This window comes from Tachysurus fulvidraco, chromosome 6 (genome assembly GCF_022655615.1).
Source record: "Tachysurus fulvidraco isolate hzauxx_2018 chromosome 6, HZAU_PFXX_2.0, whole genome shotgun sequence".
In the NCBI taxonomy this organism is placed as follows: Eukaryota; Metazoa; Chordata; class Actinopteri; order Siluriformes; family Bagridae; genus Tachysurus; species Tachysurus fulvidraco.
This window is the reverse complement of record NC_062523.1, coordinates 9,685,745-9,700,730: the sequence shown is the minus strand read 5'-3', so window position 1 is coordinate 9,700,730 and position 14,986 is coordinate 9,685,745. Positions and strand designations below refer to the sequence as shown.

General features: G+C 39.3%; 1 protein-coding gene across 1 annotated transcript; it reads left to right on the top strand.

Moving 5' to 3' along the window:
- Positions 1-1,406: 1,406 nt before the first annotated feature.
- smarcal1 (SWI/SNF related, matrix associated, actin dependent regulator of chromatin, subfamily a-like 1) lies at positions 1,407-14,975 on the top strand. The gene is made up of 17 exons (XM_027150935.2): positions 1,407-2,114; positions 3,195-3,528; positions 3,662-3,712; positions 5,128-5,388; positions 5,651-5,701; positions 5,873-6,056; positions 7,710-7,860; positions 7,991-8,152; positions 9,754-9,819; positions 9,979-10,119; positions 10,418-10,636; positions 11,345-11,415; positions 11,518-11,620; positions 13,278-13,460; positions 13,902-14,002; positions 14,089-14,185; positions 14,647-14,975. The coding sequence occupies exons 1-17, from the start codon at positions 1,884-1,886 to the stop codon at positions 14,860-14,862; spliced, it is 2,622 nt and encodes an 873-aa protein (XP_027006736.2). The 5' UTR covers positions 1,407-1,883; the 3' UTR covers positions 14,863-14,975.
- Positions 14,976-14,986: the final 11 nt, after the last annotated feature.

Below are 14,986 nucleotides of genomic sequence, written 5' to 3'. Positions count from 1 at the left end.
TACAGTATATATTATTTTAGATGAGATATTTCATGGCCTAGATTAATCCTTATTTATACTTAAAATATAAAACACCTAAATAATAATAATAATAATAATAATAATAATAATAATAATAATGATAACAATAATAATAATAATGATAACAATTATTATTATTATTGTTATCATTATTAATTGTGTAAAAAACTGCACAATTTGATGTTACTCTCCTTTTTGACCACAAATATTTTATTTCATTCATTCATTCATTCATTCATTCAATCATTCATTAAATAACTGTCATATCGTGGTCAGGGTTGCTGTTAATCCAAAGCCTAACCTGGGAAGACTGGTGGGAGGAAACTGAAATAAAATAAACCCAGAGGAAATCCACATGGACATGAGGAGCAATTTTAAAGCTCCGCACATGAAGCTGAGCTCAGAACTGGGAATCATGGAGCTGTGAAAAAGCAACATTTCTATTTGTTTCATTACCTATTTCCCCCATTTATTTTAGTCAATTTATTCATTTGTTTATATCTATTACCATTTCCCTTTTTTTCATATGAATGATCATTTAATCCTGATAATTTGGCTTAATTGTGTTGATGAATCTTTAACATTAGTGGAGTTACTTATGTATGTATAATGTATGTTTTATTTTATGAGAACAAAAGTTTGTCTTGTCTTTTATCCTGCACTGTCTTTTGTCCTGCACTGTCTTTCTGTCCTGCACTGTCTTTCTATCTTGTCCTGTACTGTCTTTCTGTCTTTTTGTCTTGTCCTGCACTGTCTTTCTGTCATTTGGTCTTGTCCTGCACTGTCTTTCTGTATACACAAGGTTGCATAGATACACTATATGTGGCCAGGACTAACTTACTAAGTCCTTATAGCTCTGTATTTGTGTTATGTAGCACCATAATACTGGAGAAACGTCTCAATTCACTGTGTACTGCAACAGCTCTGTATGGTTTAAATGACAATAAAAGCTTCTTGATTCTTGACTTGAAATGACTGTTTATGTAATCTTTCACCTACCTTAATATTTTTTTAATGAAGTAGATTTAATACACACACACACACACACACACACACACACACACACACACACACATATATATATATATATATATATATATATATATATATATATATATATATATATATATATATATATATATATATATTATACAGTATATAAACATTCAACGTTAACTGCAGTAAAACGCAAAATATTTGACTCAAGTACAATATTAATGCATATACCTTAAAATTTCCATCAACTCAGATATAAAATAATTCGATTCACTGTCACTTTTATTGGATAGACCTGAGCATGTCCCTAGAGACGTATTCACTCCAAATCGAATCTTTCCTTTTCAAAATGGCGGACGCATTGACGTATCGCCGCTGACAGCACTAGAACCAGAACTGCCGTTTCGTCATTTCCGCCGGCGACGCGCTTAAAGTTGAAGTTAAAAACTTCACTTTGTCCGATTAGCAAACAAACTAGTCGAGCGCTTTAAAACGTCATTTATCAGTTAATGTAGGAAATCCATGCAGTGTGATATCGACAAGAGTCGGGTTGGCGATCTAATGAGTTAGTAGCGTTAAAAGTAAGCTTTTAATTAAAAGTAAACAATCTGGCTAGGCTAAGCTAAGCTAAGCTAGCTGGAGGAAGCTGCTCTACATTCACAGTATTGACAAATACAATACAAACCGTCACGTCTATTTTCAGTCGTACTTTGTTTTTTTTTAAGACAGTAACGTGGACAAATGATTCATCTCGACGTGTCATTAACGTTATTAGCGCGTTATATGAAAGCAGGCTTGATGCATGGAGAAATCTGCTGATTTTCCTGAGACAGGGAATATTTTTAGTTGCCTTCATTACTGCAGACATGTCGAGCAGTCTGACGCAGGAACAGCAGAGGAAAATCGAGGAGAACAGACAGAAAGCGTTGGCGAGAAGAGCTGAGAGACTTGCTCAAGGAAAGCAACAAGCTGTGACTGCACAATACAAGCCATGTCAAACCCAGTCACATCCTGCAGTAGCAGGAGGAAATGCAAAATACAAACCGAGCTTTAGTCCAAAACCTGCAGCCAGCAGCATAGCACACAGTGTGAGACAGGTAGGAAACTAACAAGCTGCATGTGGATTTTTATCGAGTGAAACAATGTTCCTAAGAGAACAGGTTCCCAGTGTCTTTTTCAGGGGAAAGCAATAGCAAATGCATGCTTATAAAAGTCACCAGAAGTCACCTGATGATGTCAGGCTAATTTACATATTCATGAAATTGTCCAGATCTTTTGCATTTTCCAGCCATGTTACATGGTCAATAAGGATTTGGTGGTAGTATGTATTTGGGAAATAGACATGAAGAAAATATTACACGTGGAATAACTTGCTTTGGTATGCAAGTAGTTGGAATGTATGTAAATACATTCATGAAGAGAGTTTAAAATGAATGACAAAGAAGCGATTGGCATACACAAGTTCAAATCAGTCAGGTTTTACACAGTCGTATAACAAACTCTATATGTTTGAAAGTAAGGACACATGACCGTCACACCCATAAGTGATATGTAGGATTTTCCCAACCTGCTGCAACAAATTTATACGCATACAATTGTATAGAATATCGTTGGCGGTTACAGCATTTGCTGGTTCTAAGAGGTCCAACCATGTTCCTCTATGACATTGCCTTTGTGCACACTGAGCTCCATGAAGACGTAGTTTGCCATGGTTAGAGTGGAAGAAAGACATTGAGTGTCCCGCACAAAGCCCTGTCCTTAACCCCACTGAACACCTTATGGATGATCAGAATGCTGACTGCATTACAGGACTGACTAATGCTCTTCTGACTGAATGAGCACATTCCCAAACACAGAAACTAGTGTAAAGCCTAGTAGAGTCGAGGCTCTTACAAAAACAATGGGGATGTTAAAGTCCATGTTAATGCCTGTAGTTTGAGACTGGGCATATATGTGGTTTTAATGGTCAGGTGACCACATACTTAACTTGTTTCCTCTATTTGTATAACCAGCAGCTATGTTGTATGATGGAGAGCATATAATGTGCAATCTGCTTATAAATGTGCAATATTTGTCTGTGTGCTCCTTTTTTGTGTCACAAGGGTAACAGGGTATAAAATAGGTCAGTAAGAATGATTTACATGCTGAAGTGTAAACCGTTTGCTCCTTTGTTCCAGACCCAGCTTATAGATCCTCTTCCAATCCCAAAAGGGACAGAATATCACACATCAGCTCCGTCAACTAGTTTTGCAACCTCCAAGCCCAAATCTGAACCAAAGTCAAATTCCATGTCAGCTAATTTCTATGGCCCAGTTGTGAAGCCACCCACTCAGCCTTTAGACAAAAAGATGCCCAAACCTCTGGACTCTGGCTCTACTGCTTCTATGAAAAGGCCTGCAGTGTGTGTGAGAGGGAATTGTGTTCCTCATACAGAAGGGCGCTTCAGAGTAGAGGTCGGGTACAACACCGAGCTCATCGCTGTGTTTAAATCAATTCCCTCCAGAAACTATGGTGAGCTCTGATTGTCCTTGCTTTCAGAAAATCTCTAAAGATTTGAACGCTATTTTTGTATATGTATATATGTATTATATTGACAGGTTGTGATTTCCTGTTCTCTTGCTCTCTCCTCCCACTTCCTTTGCAGATCCTGTCACAAAGTTTTGGAACTTCAGCCTCCAGGATTACAAACAACTGAGTAAGTCTTTATAGCACTCTACTAAGAAGACACTATACTCGATAATATTTGTATACGAGGCATATGATTTGTGCACATCGAAATTTACAATGGCTGCAATTCTGAGTGCTATTTCACCAAGCAAGAATTTTTGTAATGCAGGTCTTCTGAAATAAAACATAATGGTGTACACTGTTATAGGAAAATAATCACATTCAGGATTTTAAAAATGTCACCTCATTATTAATTATTTTTGCTGTGCTTTATTGTGAGTGATCTATTACTCCTTGGCATTATACACTATATGGACACATGACAATCACACCTAAAAGTGGGTCTTCTGAAAACTTCTAACAATGATTCGCAGTGCACAAAATGAGCTCTATGCAGACATTTACAGCATTTGGCAGACTTGCGTTATCCCATTTTTATACAACTGAGCAATTGAGGATTAAGGGCCTTGCTCAGGGGCCCAACAGTGGCAGCTTGCTGGACCTGGGCTCAAAATCACAACCTTCCAATTGGTAGCCCAACACCTTAACCACTAGGCTAGCACATGCCCACAAGACATGGTTTGCCAAGGTTGCCATGGAGTGTCCTGCTCAAAGCCCTGTCCTCAACCCCACTGAATACCTTCTCGATGAACCGGAATGCTAACAGCGTGCCAGGATTAAATCTGGAATGGGATGTTCAAAAACATATTAATGATGGTCAGGTGTCCACAAACCTTTGCTCATATGCAGTAGTATGTATACAGGTGGGTAACAAATTAAATCATGTACCAGCATTATGCCGAAATGGCTTGGGTCCTGTTTTTCCTTTAGAGAAGGAACCATCACTACAGATGAATACAAAGTTCATCTTACCGATCACCTTTATCACGATGAAACATTCTGTCCTGATGGCTGAGTACGGCTCAGTATAGCTCCAGTCCCATATGCAGGGCTTTGGTGCTTTGATGAGGATGAAACTTATGTAAACCATATTCTATGGCCTTCATATTCACTAAATCATAGCTCAGTTGAAAACCTATGGGAGATTTTGGAGCTGCATTAGGTAACACTCACACTCCCTCAACCACCATTGTCAGAATAAATGAGGGTTGTCTTCTCTCTAGTATGGTTCCAGAGATCTCTACTGAAATCTATTTTCTAGTTGTTGAACTGAATTGTGGTGTCCCAACACCTGACCTGAACATACTTGTTGTTTTTTCCCCTTTAATTAGTCACCTGTATATTTAAGGTTTCTGTATCATGGTATACCGTCATGCCAGTATGTCATCACACCTCTAGTGTTGGTCAGTTGTCTGTAGGGGTTCTGTAGTACTGCTGAATGATGAGTTATTTTTCTATCACAATATCCAGAAATGATGATGGTGAGTTGCAGTAAATATTGGATGTCAGGTTAAATCTTATCTGGGTTTTCTCTTTTCTCAGTGGAAGAGGTAGCAGGCTTGCCCTCAGTGTCTTTGAAGGCTCTGGAGGGGATGGAAGGTTTGGATTTATCTGCCTCCAGCATTCGCCCAAGAGACTCTACAGCATTGGCGGCCATGATGAAACTGTGCCAGGGCTGGCAGAAACCTGGGGCCACAGTCAAGGGCAGATGCACACTCATCTCTTGCTCCCGTCTGGAAGTGGACATAACATACCATGCAGATGTGATAGCTATCTTTAAACAGATGCCTTCAAAAAACTATGGTGAGCTGTACTTTTATTGGGTTGTTGAAAATTGGGTTGTTGTGCGTGTGTGTGTGTGTGTGTGTGTGTGTGTGTGTGTGTGTGTGTAATATATATATATATATATATGGTGTATACAGATACAGTATAGATATTGATTCAGAAATGATAAATAGAGATATTTAATGTTATAGAATAGAATAGAATACCTATTTAACCTAATAATAGAATAACAATACAATAGAATAACTATTTACTTTGTTTTGTTTTTTCTAAATTGAAGACATGAAAACAAGGAAATGGAGTTTCCTACTCGAGGACTATGGCAAATTGAGTGGGTATCTGATTTATATGAACAACTTTAAAAAGGACCCAAATCAAATATATCAAATATTAAAAATCTATATATTACCCATATATAGTAATTATGTAGATAATCATTTAAGCATCTCAGCATTTACAGATCTTAACCTGTATATCTGTTGATGCTCCTATTTGTTATCAGTGGAATCTCTGATCAAAATCTCAGACATGGAGGTCGAACCGTTACCACGTGCTGTGCTCCAGGCCTTTTCCTCCCAGTTTGAGACGAGCCATTCCAGAGCTGCAGAAATCCCTGAAGCTGATCTCTCAGGCATTGATACCACTCTCACACGCAGCCTCATGCCCTTCCAGCTTCACGGTGTCAAGTAGGTACCTCATACTTTACTTCCTGCTATCTGGACTGTAGCACCAATGCAGATTAAAGCTGTGGGTTTTTTTTTTTGTTGTTTTTTTTTCTTTTTTCTTTTTTTGTTTTTTTGCAAACTCTCACAGATTTCGATTCAGCATACAGTGGTTCAGCTCAGTGGTTAAGCTTTGCCCTGTTGTGAGATGTGGAATTTTGTTATAGGAAGTCTACAGTAACTCAAATAATCACTCTTTAGATCTACGGTCAGCAGATGGTGAGCAGACTTTTTAGAGACTCTTTAGAAGTATGGTGAAAAGCCTCCCAGAACCGCTTGAACCTTGAGGCAACTGGGCTTAGTGAAGCAGTTTTGTCTAGCCATTCTCCTCTGATCTCTCTCATCAAACATTTCTGCAGAACTGCTGCTCACAAGATGTTTTTTTTTTTTTGTACAATTCTTTTGTAACTATAGAATGTTATGCCTGAAAAAAATTTACTTCTGTGGTCAAAATCTATCTGAGTAAATCTAAGCAAACCTTTTGTGCAAACACCATTATGACACAAAGATCATGTGTAATAATGGTGGATCAGAATTTTTCCCCCTTTTTTATCAGATATACTGTAGCTTTTTACCTGCATCTGCATGATTTTATGCATTGTGTTTCTGCTATACAATTGGTTGACTGGACTATTAATTTGTATTAAAGTGGATGGTGAGTGTAAAGGTCCAGTTTGTTAAAGTATGTTCAATCCTGACTCAGTCGAATGTTGGAATCCTTAATGATTAGTTCTAAACAGTACCATGTGTTGAACTTGAAGAGATGAAACATGTTCTTCTCTGACCGTTCATCATTAAGCATTCTGTTTTTGTTGTCAAATCCAATTGCAGCTACTGTCTGGTTTCATAAGCTGCCTTCAGCGAACCCGTTTACATATTCATAAGTGAGGATTTGCTACAGAACACGCTCTGTTCATTTTTAGTACCTCGAGCCACTGTACTATGGCCAGTTTCTTTTTTTATATGTTGGCTCTGCTGAAGTAATTAGCTGTGTCTGCATTTCAATCGGGCTTAGTGGTTAGCACGTTCGCCTCACACCTCCAGGGTCGGGGTTCGGTTCTCGTCTCCGCCTTGTGTGTGTGGAGTTTGCAGTGCCTCAGGGGTTTTCCCCGGGTACTCCGGTTTCCTCCCCAGGTACAAAGACATGCATGGTAGGTTGATTGGCATCTATGGAAAATTGTCCGTAGTGTGTGTGTGTGTGTGTGAGTGAATGAGTGTGTGTGTGTGTGTGCCCTGTGATGGGTTGGCACTCCGTCCAGGGTGTATCCTGCCTTAATGCCCGATGACGCCTGAGAGAGGCACAGGCTCCCCGTGACCCGAGGTAGTCCGGATAAAAGCGGTAGAAAATGAATGAATGATTGCATTTCAATCGGAAAATACCCTGCGTCATGGCTAATCCCGGTGCTCTGTATGCTCACATATACAGGGGTAGTTAACACTGTTTCAAGAATGTGTTGAGCTGCTTTATTACGTTGCATGAGACACATTGAAAGGGTCTTAGAGAGATAATTAAGGATTTTGTCTGGAAAAAAATATAGACAATAACTATGTGGTACTACGATTTCTTACAAATGATGTAAATTGTACAGTGTGTATATATTTTTTTAATAAATACAGCTTTGCAGTGTCCAGAGAAGGTCGTCTGCTCTTGGCTGATGATATGGGCTTGGGGAAAACGGTACAGGCCATCTGTATTGCAGCCTACTACAGGAAAGAGTGGCCATTGCTGATAGTTACTCCATCCTCTGTTCGCTTCACCTGGGCTGAGGTGAGTTATTACAGCAGCCAAAATCATCTTAAACCTGCTATATGGTTTATTTTATTTTATAATTAATGTTGTTTCCTGTCTAGTCTTGATGTCATACAATAAGTATTTTTCTCTCTGTGCCACATGGTAGGCGATACGCCGCTGGTTGCCCTCAGTGGCAGCAGACAGCATTAATGTGGTGGTGACGGGTAAAGACTGTCTTCACTCTGGTCTCATCAACATCATCAGCTACGACCTGCTTAGCAAAATGGGAAAGCAGAATTTAGCAAGTCTATTTGGTGTGCTTATTATGGTACGCTGACCTGTCTGCTTTTAATAATTTACAAGTTATATATATAAAAAATAAAAATGGTAGAATGTGGTTACACTTTGGGCACAATGCTTCTGTTAGAGTTTGGTTTAATAAGAATTTATCCATCCATCAACCAACCCACCTCCCATCCATCCATCCATCCACTCAAGTACCAAACAACCCACCCACCCATCCATAAATCCACCCACCCATCCATCCATCCATCCGTCCATCCATCCATCCACTCAAGTACCTACCAACCCACCTACCCATCCATCCATCCACCCATCCATCCATCCATCCATCCATCCACTCAAGTACCAACCAAATCCATCCAACCACTCAAGCACCAACCAACCCATCCATCCATCCAACCACTCAAGCAACAGCCAACCAACCCACCCATCCACCCACCCATCCATCCATCCACCCATCCATCCATCCTACCACTCAAGCACCAACCAACCCATCCATCCATCCATCCATCCATCTATCCATCCATCCATCCATCCATCCATCCATCCATCCATCCATCCATCCATCCAAAAAAGGGCGTATATCCATAGATACATAACAATTTCTGTACAATAGTACAGAAACCTCTGCACATTGACCTCCAGCCTCAAACACTACCAGCTGTCAACAAATATTTCCTTAAATTTCATTCTTTGCATTTTTTCAAACCTGCAGTTTTTCCCAGACCTCTATATTCACACAGTGTGAAAACCCTATTATTCAGGATATGAAAGGCAAATATATTTCACAGTAGGGTGGTGTGATACAGTCTGACTGTTACCACCCTGATGTTGATTATTTTTTTAATAACAGCAGATGCAGATGAAGTGTTTTAGTCCTCTTACATCCCAACAGTTTGCCAATGATTACATTTTTTTGCTTTTTGCAATTGATTGCATTACTACATTTATTAAATTTTTTTAAAGATTTGTCCATGAATATTTGTTTCTTGTTGTGGAACCTTTGTTAAAGACAAGTTAGAAACAATCACTAAGTCCTACGAACTATAAACAATTAATTATTCTGTCACCAACCTCTCATTTTATCTCTTTTGTTTTTAATATGGCTGAAAGATAGTTACAGCCTTTTCTCTGATTCTGAGACTCATTCCAATACAGTAACGACTGCTTACAGAACTTTTCACCCTATCAACAGTGAGACATTTGTTTTTCTAAGTAGTTTGTGTTTAGCCGGATAGGTTGTTACTGTAGGCATTACTCCCCAAACAGTGGCCGCGTTTGTACTAGCTACTCCATTCAATGGCACTAACGGCTAACTACTACTTCATTTGTCAATCACTCTGATCATCAATATTCCTGGGATTTGACTCTCAGCTATATTCTCTTGGCATTTGTCAGACTTCCTTATACAGAGTGACTTGCAGACTTACAGTGCTTTAAAGTTTCTGTCAATGAATATGTTGTAATGTTGTTTCACTACATCACAGATTAAGAATGCCTTTGCAAAATTGCAAGAAAAGCTTTTCAAAATTTTTTTACCCCATTTCGCTGTTAATCACAGTCTGAGTTCTCTTATTAAAAATCACCTGATACTGTCTGACCCGCTTTCTTCCTCTGTGTGCCCAGGATGAGTCCCACTTCCTGAAGAACATTAAAACCGCTCGCTGTAGGGCCGCGCTTCCTCTCCTAAAGGTGTGATGATTTCCTCCGGTATCACCATGCAATATGCACTGACTCATTATATGCTGTGCTTTACTAACTTTACAGTACATACTTGTTGTTTATATTGCTGGATTGTTCTTCTCTTCATCATCGAGTCAAACTTTGTCTCCTGCTGTGTGAATACGGCAGGCTGCTAAAAGAGTGATTCTGCTGTCGGGGACTCCTGCTATGTCACGTCCAGCTGAGCTCTACACACAGATTCTGGCTGTGCGGCCGACACTCTTCCCTCGTTTCCATGATTTTGGAGTGAGATATTGTGATGCTAAGCAGGTACTGTAACTGCCTCAGCGGGCTCTAATCAGTTTAAATGAGTTCACCTTACTGCTCTGTGTTAAATATTATAATGGGGAAAGTTTAACACATTGGTCTAATTACTGAAATACTCAATCTGTCTTTCTATTCTTTCTTCATGAATGTCTCTATTCATGTCCCTCTCTCTGTCTCTCTCTCTCTCTCTCTGTCTCTCTCTTGCGCACACACACACACACACACACGCGCGCACACACACACACACACACACACACACACACACACACACACCCTTACCCTTCTTCTTCCTTTTCTTTAGCTCCCCTGGGGTTGGGACTATTCTGGCTCGTCTAATTTGGCTGAACTGAAGTTGTTGTTAGAGGAGTGTCTCATGTTGAGGCGATTAAAATCCGAGGTGCTGTCACAGCTTCCTTCCAAACAGCGCAAGATCGTCACTGTGACTACAGACGGCATAAACTCACGTACCAAAGCTGCACTCTCAGCTGCAGCCAAAGAACTCGCCAAAGGATGTAACAATGTGAGTGCCACTCATACAAGCACCCCATACACTTCCATATCCATGCCGGTGATGTACTGGAAACAGCTCACCATGAAAATAATATCTGTTCAATGGTGGTCTATTTTCAACCAAGTCAAATGTCAAAATGTATGAAAAACCGTTTACAACCAAATGACTGACTATATTTGGATTTCTCTGTCTTGAGAAATTCATCTATCCACCCAACCATCCATCCATCCATCCATACACTCAAGAACCAACCAAACCATCCATCCATCCATCCATCCATCCACTCAAGCACCAACCAAACCATCCATCCATCCATCCGTCCATCCATCCATCCATCCATCCATCCGTCCATCCACTCAAGCATCAACCAACCCACCCATCCACATATCATTCATCCACCCATTTATCCATCCATCCATCGAAATGGTTTTATATATAAAAAGCTCAAACCTTTACATTCTTGCAATCTTTAAATGAATCTTAAAATAAAAGAGAGAGAGACGTATATCACATATATAACATAAAACATGTATATCACTTCATATAATGGAAGCATTGCTTCAAAGAACTCCCATTTAATAAAAGGTATAATAGGAACTGTCAGGATTTCTCCATATGAAGGTTTTCCCAGGATTTCTCCTGATACACAAATTGTTGGCCAGTAAGTGTACATTATTTACACTCTGTAAGTGGGACATTATTTCTGTGTTTCTGCAGAAGAAGCAAGAAAAGGAGGCTCTACTGGTTTTCTTTAACCACACAGCAGAGGCCAAGATTAGAGCTATCCTGTGAGTTTTATCCTGATGTATTTATTTATTTACTTACTTACTTACTTATTTATTTTAAAATCGGTCAGACTTAATATGCTACAAATGTATGTTTTCTATCAGTGAGTACATTTCAGACATGCTGGAGTGTGGACGAGAGAAGTTTCTGGTGTTTGCGCATCACAAGCGGATCCTGGACAGCATAACGAAAGAGCTTACTGATAAAGTAAGAATGGAGTTTTTGATCTTCGGGGACTTGTTCAGCAAACCCAAAGAAACTAAATTCCTATAAAATAAACTCCCAGAGGCTTATTGGGTTGAAGTAATTTTGGTGAAAAAAAGCAACTTTGACTTTAATGGTTTATAAAATTCAGAGATTTAGTTTAAGCAATATTGCACAAGCAAGAGTGCTGTTATATTGAATACGGCTGAGTGTTTTTTCGACTTTTTAAGGTGTAGTTTGATGTTTCTCACTCTATTTCTCTGTGTGCACACCAGGTTCTATGCACTCACTTACAGTTTCTCCTACAATATTAAGGACAAAGCACCAGTCTATACTACCACTTAACTTCTTTGTCGGAGCAGCCAAGCCTGTTGTTCCTTGTTCATTTACAGTGTTATTGTTATTTCTGTATTTTGGTACGCAGGAAAGGAAAAGCTGTAATTATTTTGGCTTGTAGAAGCAAACATTCTATTTGACTTATTCTTCTTAGACAAAAATATATCAAGTGTAACTCCTCCTAGGGCTTTTGAGCATCATGCACCAAAATCGGATATGTCGTAGAACCTGTTCTGGAGTTTGTTGGTGCGATCCAAGCGATCCAAGTTCTGGTACTCACGGTACCGGGTCTCAAAATGGCCTTTTTTTTACCGTGGACACCCATTATAAATTTGGAGGTTTATAACTCGGCAAGCTTTTGAGTTATTTACACCAAACTCGACCAGCCTTTTTAGGGTGATACTCTGGACAAAGTTGGTGTACCGACTGGCCTTTTGGTTTTCATGCAGCCCTGCCCCCAAAATATGCAAAATCAAAAAACTTTCAACAACATTGACATGTGACCTATCAAAACACTCCGAACAATGAGGGGAACTTTCTAACGGGTATTCGGATGTCACGTGCAGCCTCACCCCTAAAATAAAAAAATTACCACAAAATGGACGTGTGATTATATCAAAACACTCAGCACAATGAGGGGAATTGCATCACGGGTATTCGGGTGACGTCACATGCTTGTATCTACTCGCCTCCAAAATTATTGGCACCCCAGCGTACCGGCCTTTGGGAACACTTGCTCCGACAAGCCAACATCAAAGTTTGTTTCAGTCTGTTATTGTTGTTGAAAACAACTGAAGGATTGAGAGATATTTTTAGAGAATGCCTTATTTGCAATAGGAGGTTTATTTTATATAATTTTTCATTTACATTTTGACATTTTTGACAAGGTCTTTGCATATTATTTTGATCACTGTTTGTTTTAATAAAAGTGCTTGTGACAAGTGGTTTTAGGTTTAGATATGATGTTGGTCAGCATGGCTAATTTGTAATCCATCCAGCAAGGTTGTAAGTGTGGCTGGCATTCCTTATATTTAATAGTTCTATAAACAAGAAATAAATTTTTAGTCACTGATATTTGAGACAATAAAAATAGCTCCCAAACAAGCCAGCGCTGGATAGAGCTGACTGACAGCCCATAGTAGACTGTATTATCGGTTACTAGAATTGAAACTTTATGTAGTTAGCACAAAAAAACGAAGTGATGGTAAACTTTACCTACTTAATATTGGCGCTCTTGTAATGCCAGGATCTAATCAAGTTAACGGATCAAACTAACTGTTATTTTGTGCTGACAGTTTTTTTTTTCTTCTCTTCCCAACCACAGGGAATCAATCATATCCGTATCGACGGGTCTACACCCTCAGCCGAGCGCCAGCAGCTGTGTGAGAAGTTCCAGTTCTCTGAGCAGAGCTGTGTGGCTGTGCTCTCCATCACAGCTGCCAATATGGGCCTCACGCTGCACAGTGCTGACCTCGTTGTGTTCGCAGAACTCTTCTGGAACCCAGGGGTTAGTGTACTTCACTGTGGAAGTCTGTCAATGACCAGTTTTTGCTCAGTCTGGTGGCTTAGTGACTCTTTGCATTACGCGTCCAACAGGTCTAATTTGTAGGGAATTCCTTCTGTACACAGTAAGAGTTCCTCCTGTGATATAAGATTAACACTGTATACAGGAACAGAAGTTGTCAGGGTTAAACATGTCATAATGGCAGGTGATGCAGTGATTGAAACATCCAACTCAACAGAGAGAGCACGATGCATTTGGACTGTCGACAATGCAGTGATTACTGTTAGTATGTGTTTTAAGTAGTGTTCCTTCCAGATTTATTAATTATAAGTTTATTTTGATTTGCAAGGGACACGAGATCTTTACTGTTGATGAATTTAAGACCATCGAAATATATATGGTTATGTAGCTGTGTCCTGTACCTGGGTATTTTTACTTTTACAGATATTAATTCAAGCAGAGGACAGAGTTCATCGTATTGGTCAGACCAGGAGTGTGGACATTCACTACCTGGTAGCCAAAGGCACAGCTGACGACTACCTCTGGTAATTGAAAATACTTGATCTGAAGTACTATATCAATCTCTATATTGGCTTTTTCTCAGTAACACTGACTTTTTCCATGTCTGTAGGCCAATGATCCAGGAGAAGATGAATGTTCTAGAACAGGTTGGCTTGTCTGAGTCCAATATTTCAGACAAGGCAGAGTGTTCCAGCTTCCACAGCAAGGTGGGACTAATTTTTTTTTGTTGCTAATTTTAGACCCAGGATCCTGTAAAAATGGAAGTGTATCTGTAAATCTGGTAGCATTCTTTTAAAACCAGTGTGTTACTTCTATAAAACTGTAAAAGTTGAAGGCCAATTTAATGTAGTGTTTACAGTAGCTTATCTGTGTTTCAGTCATAGTTACAACACAACCAGGAAAAAACATTGCTATGGTTCCTAGCAGCCTTGTGTGTATTTATTTGTTTAATTCAAATGATTAATAATGACAAATGCACAAATATTAAACAGAATAGCTGCATGTTTTTCATGCCACTAGTAAAATGTCAGTCAATTTTTGCCCTTTAGACTGAGGCCTCATAGCATTTATGGTTAATTGTGGGTGGGTATGTCTGTATTCAACAGTCAGCTCCATTAAATGCACTTGTTGAGAAATAACGGAACAAATCTTTTGCTTTGATTCTCAGGACCCCAAACAGCAAAGAATCACTGAGATGTTCCAGAGATCGTTCTCGGAGGAGGATATGGATGAATCGATGCTATTAGAGGCTGTGAATGATTGGGAGGACACTGAAATGACAGACTCAGTCAGCCACCCGGAGGAACATTTCTCAGAGAGCCCCAGCAAGAAAAGACGTATAGAAGACTATTACCCTAAAGCCCACCCGTTTCCAAAACAGTAAACACGCACTTTTGGATTATCAGGAAAATTTGAATCATTTGGTTTCTTTTGACATTTTGGTTTGAAAAAGTGAGAAATACATATTTCAAAGCATAATTATTGTACATATCATTGTATGAAATGTT

Bases quoted from the DNA above. Each gene is read 5' to 3' on its own strand.
- smarcal1 (XM_027150935.2), top strand. From the start codon at position 1,884: ATGTCGAGCAGTCTGACGCAGGAACAGCAGAGGAAAATCGAGGAGAAC. The intron at 8,153-9,753 runs GTACGCTGACCT...CTGTGTGCCCAG, and splicing joins TATTTGGTGTGCTTATTATG to GATGAGTCCCACTTCCTGAA. The intron at 9,820-9,978 runs GTGTGATGATTT...TGAATACGGCAG, and splicing joins CCGCGCTTCCTCTCCTAAAG to GCTGCTAAAAGAGTGATTCT.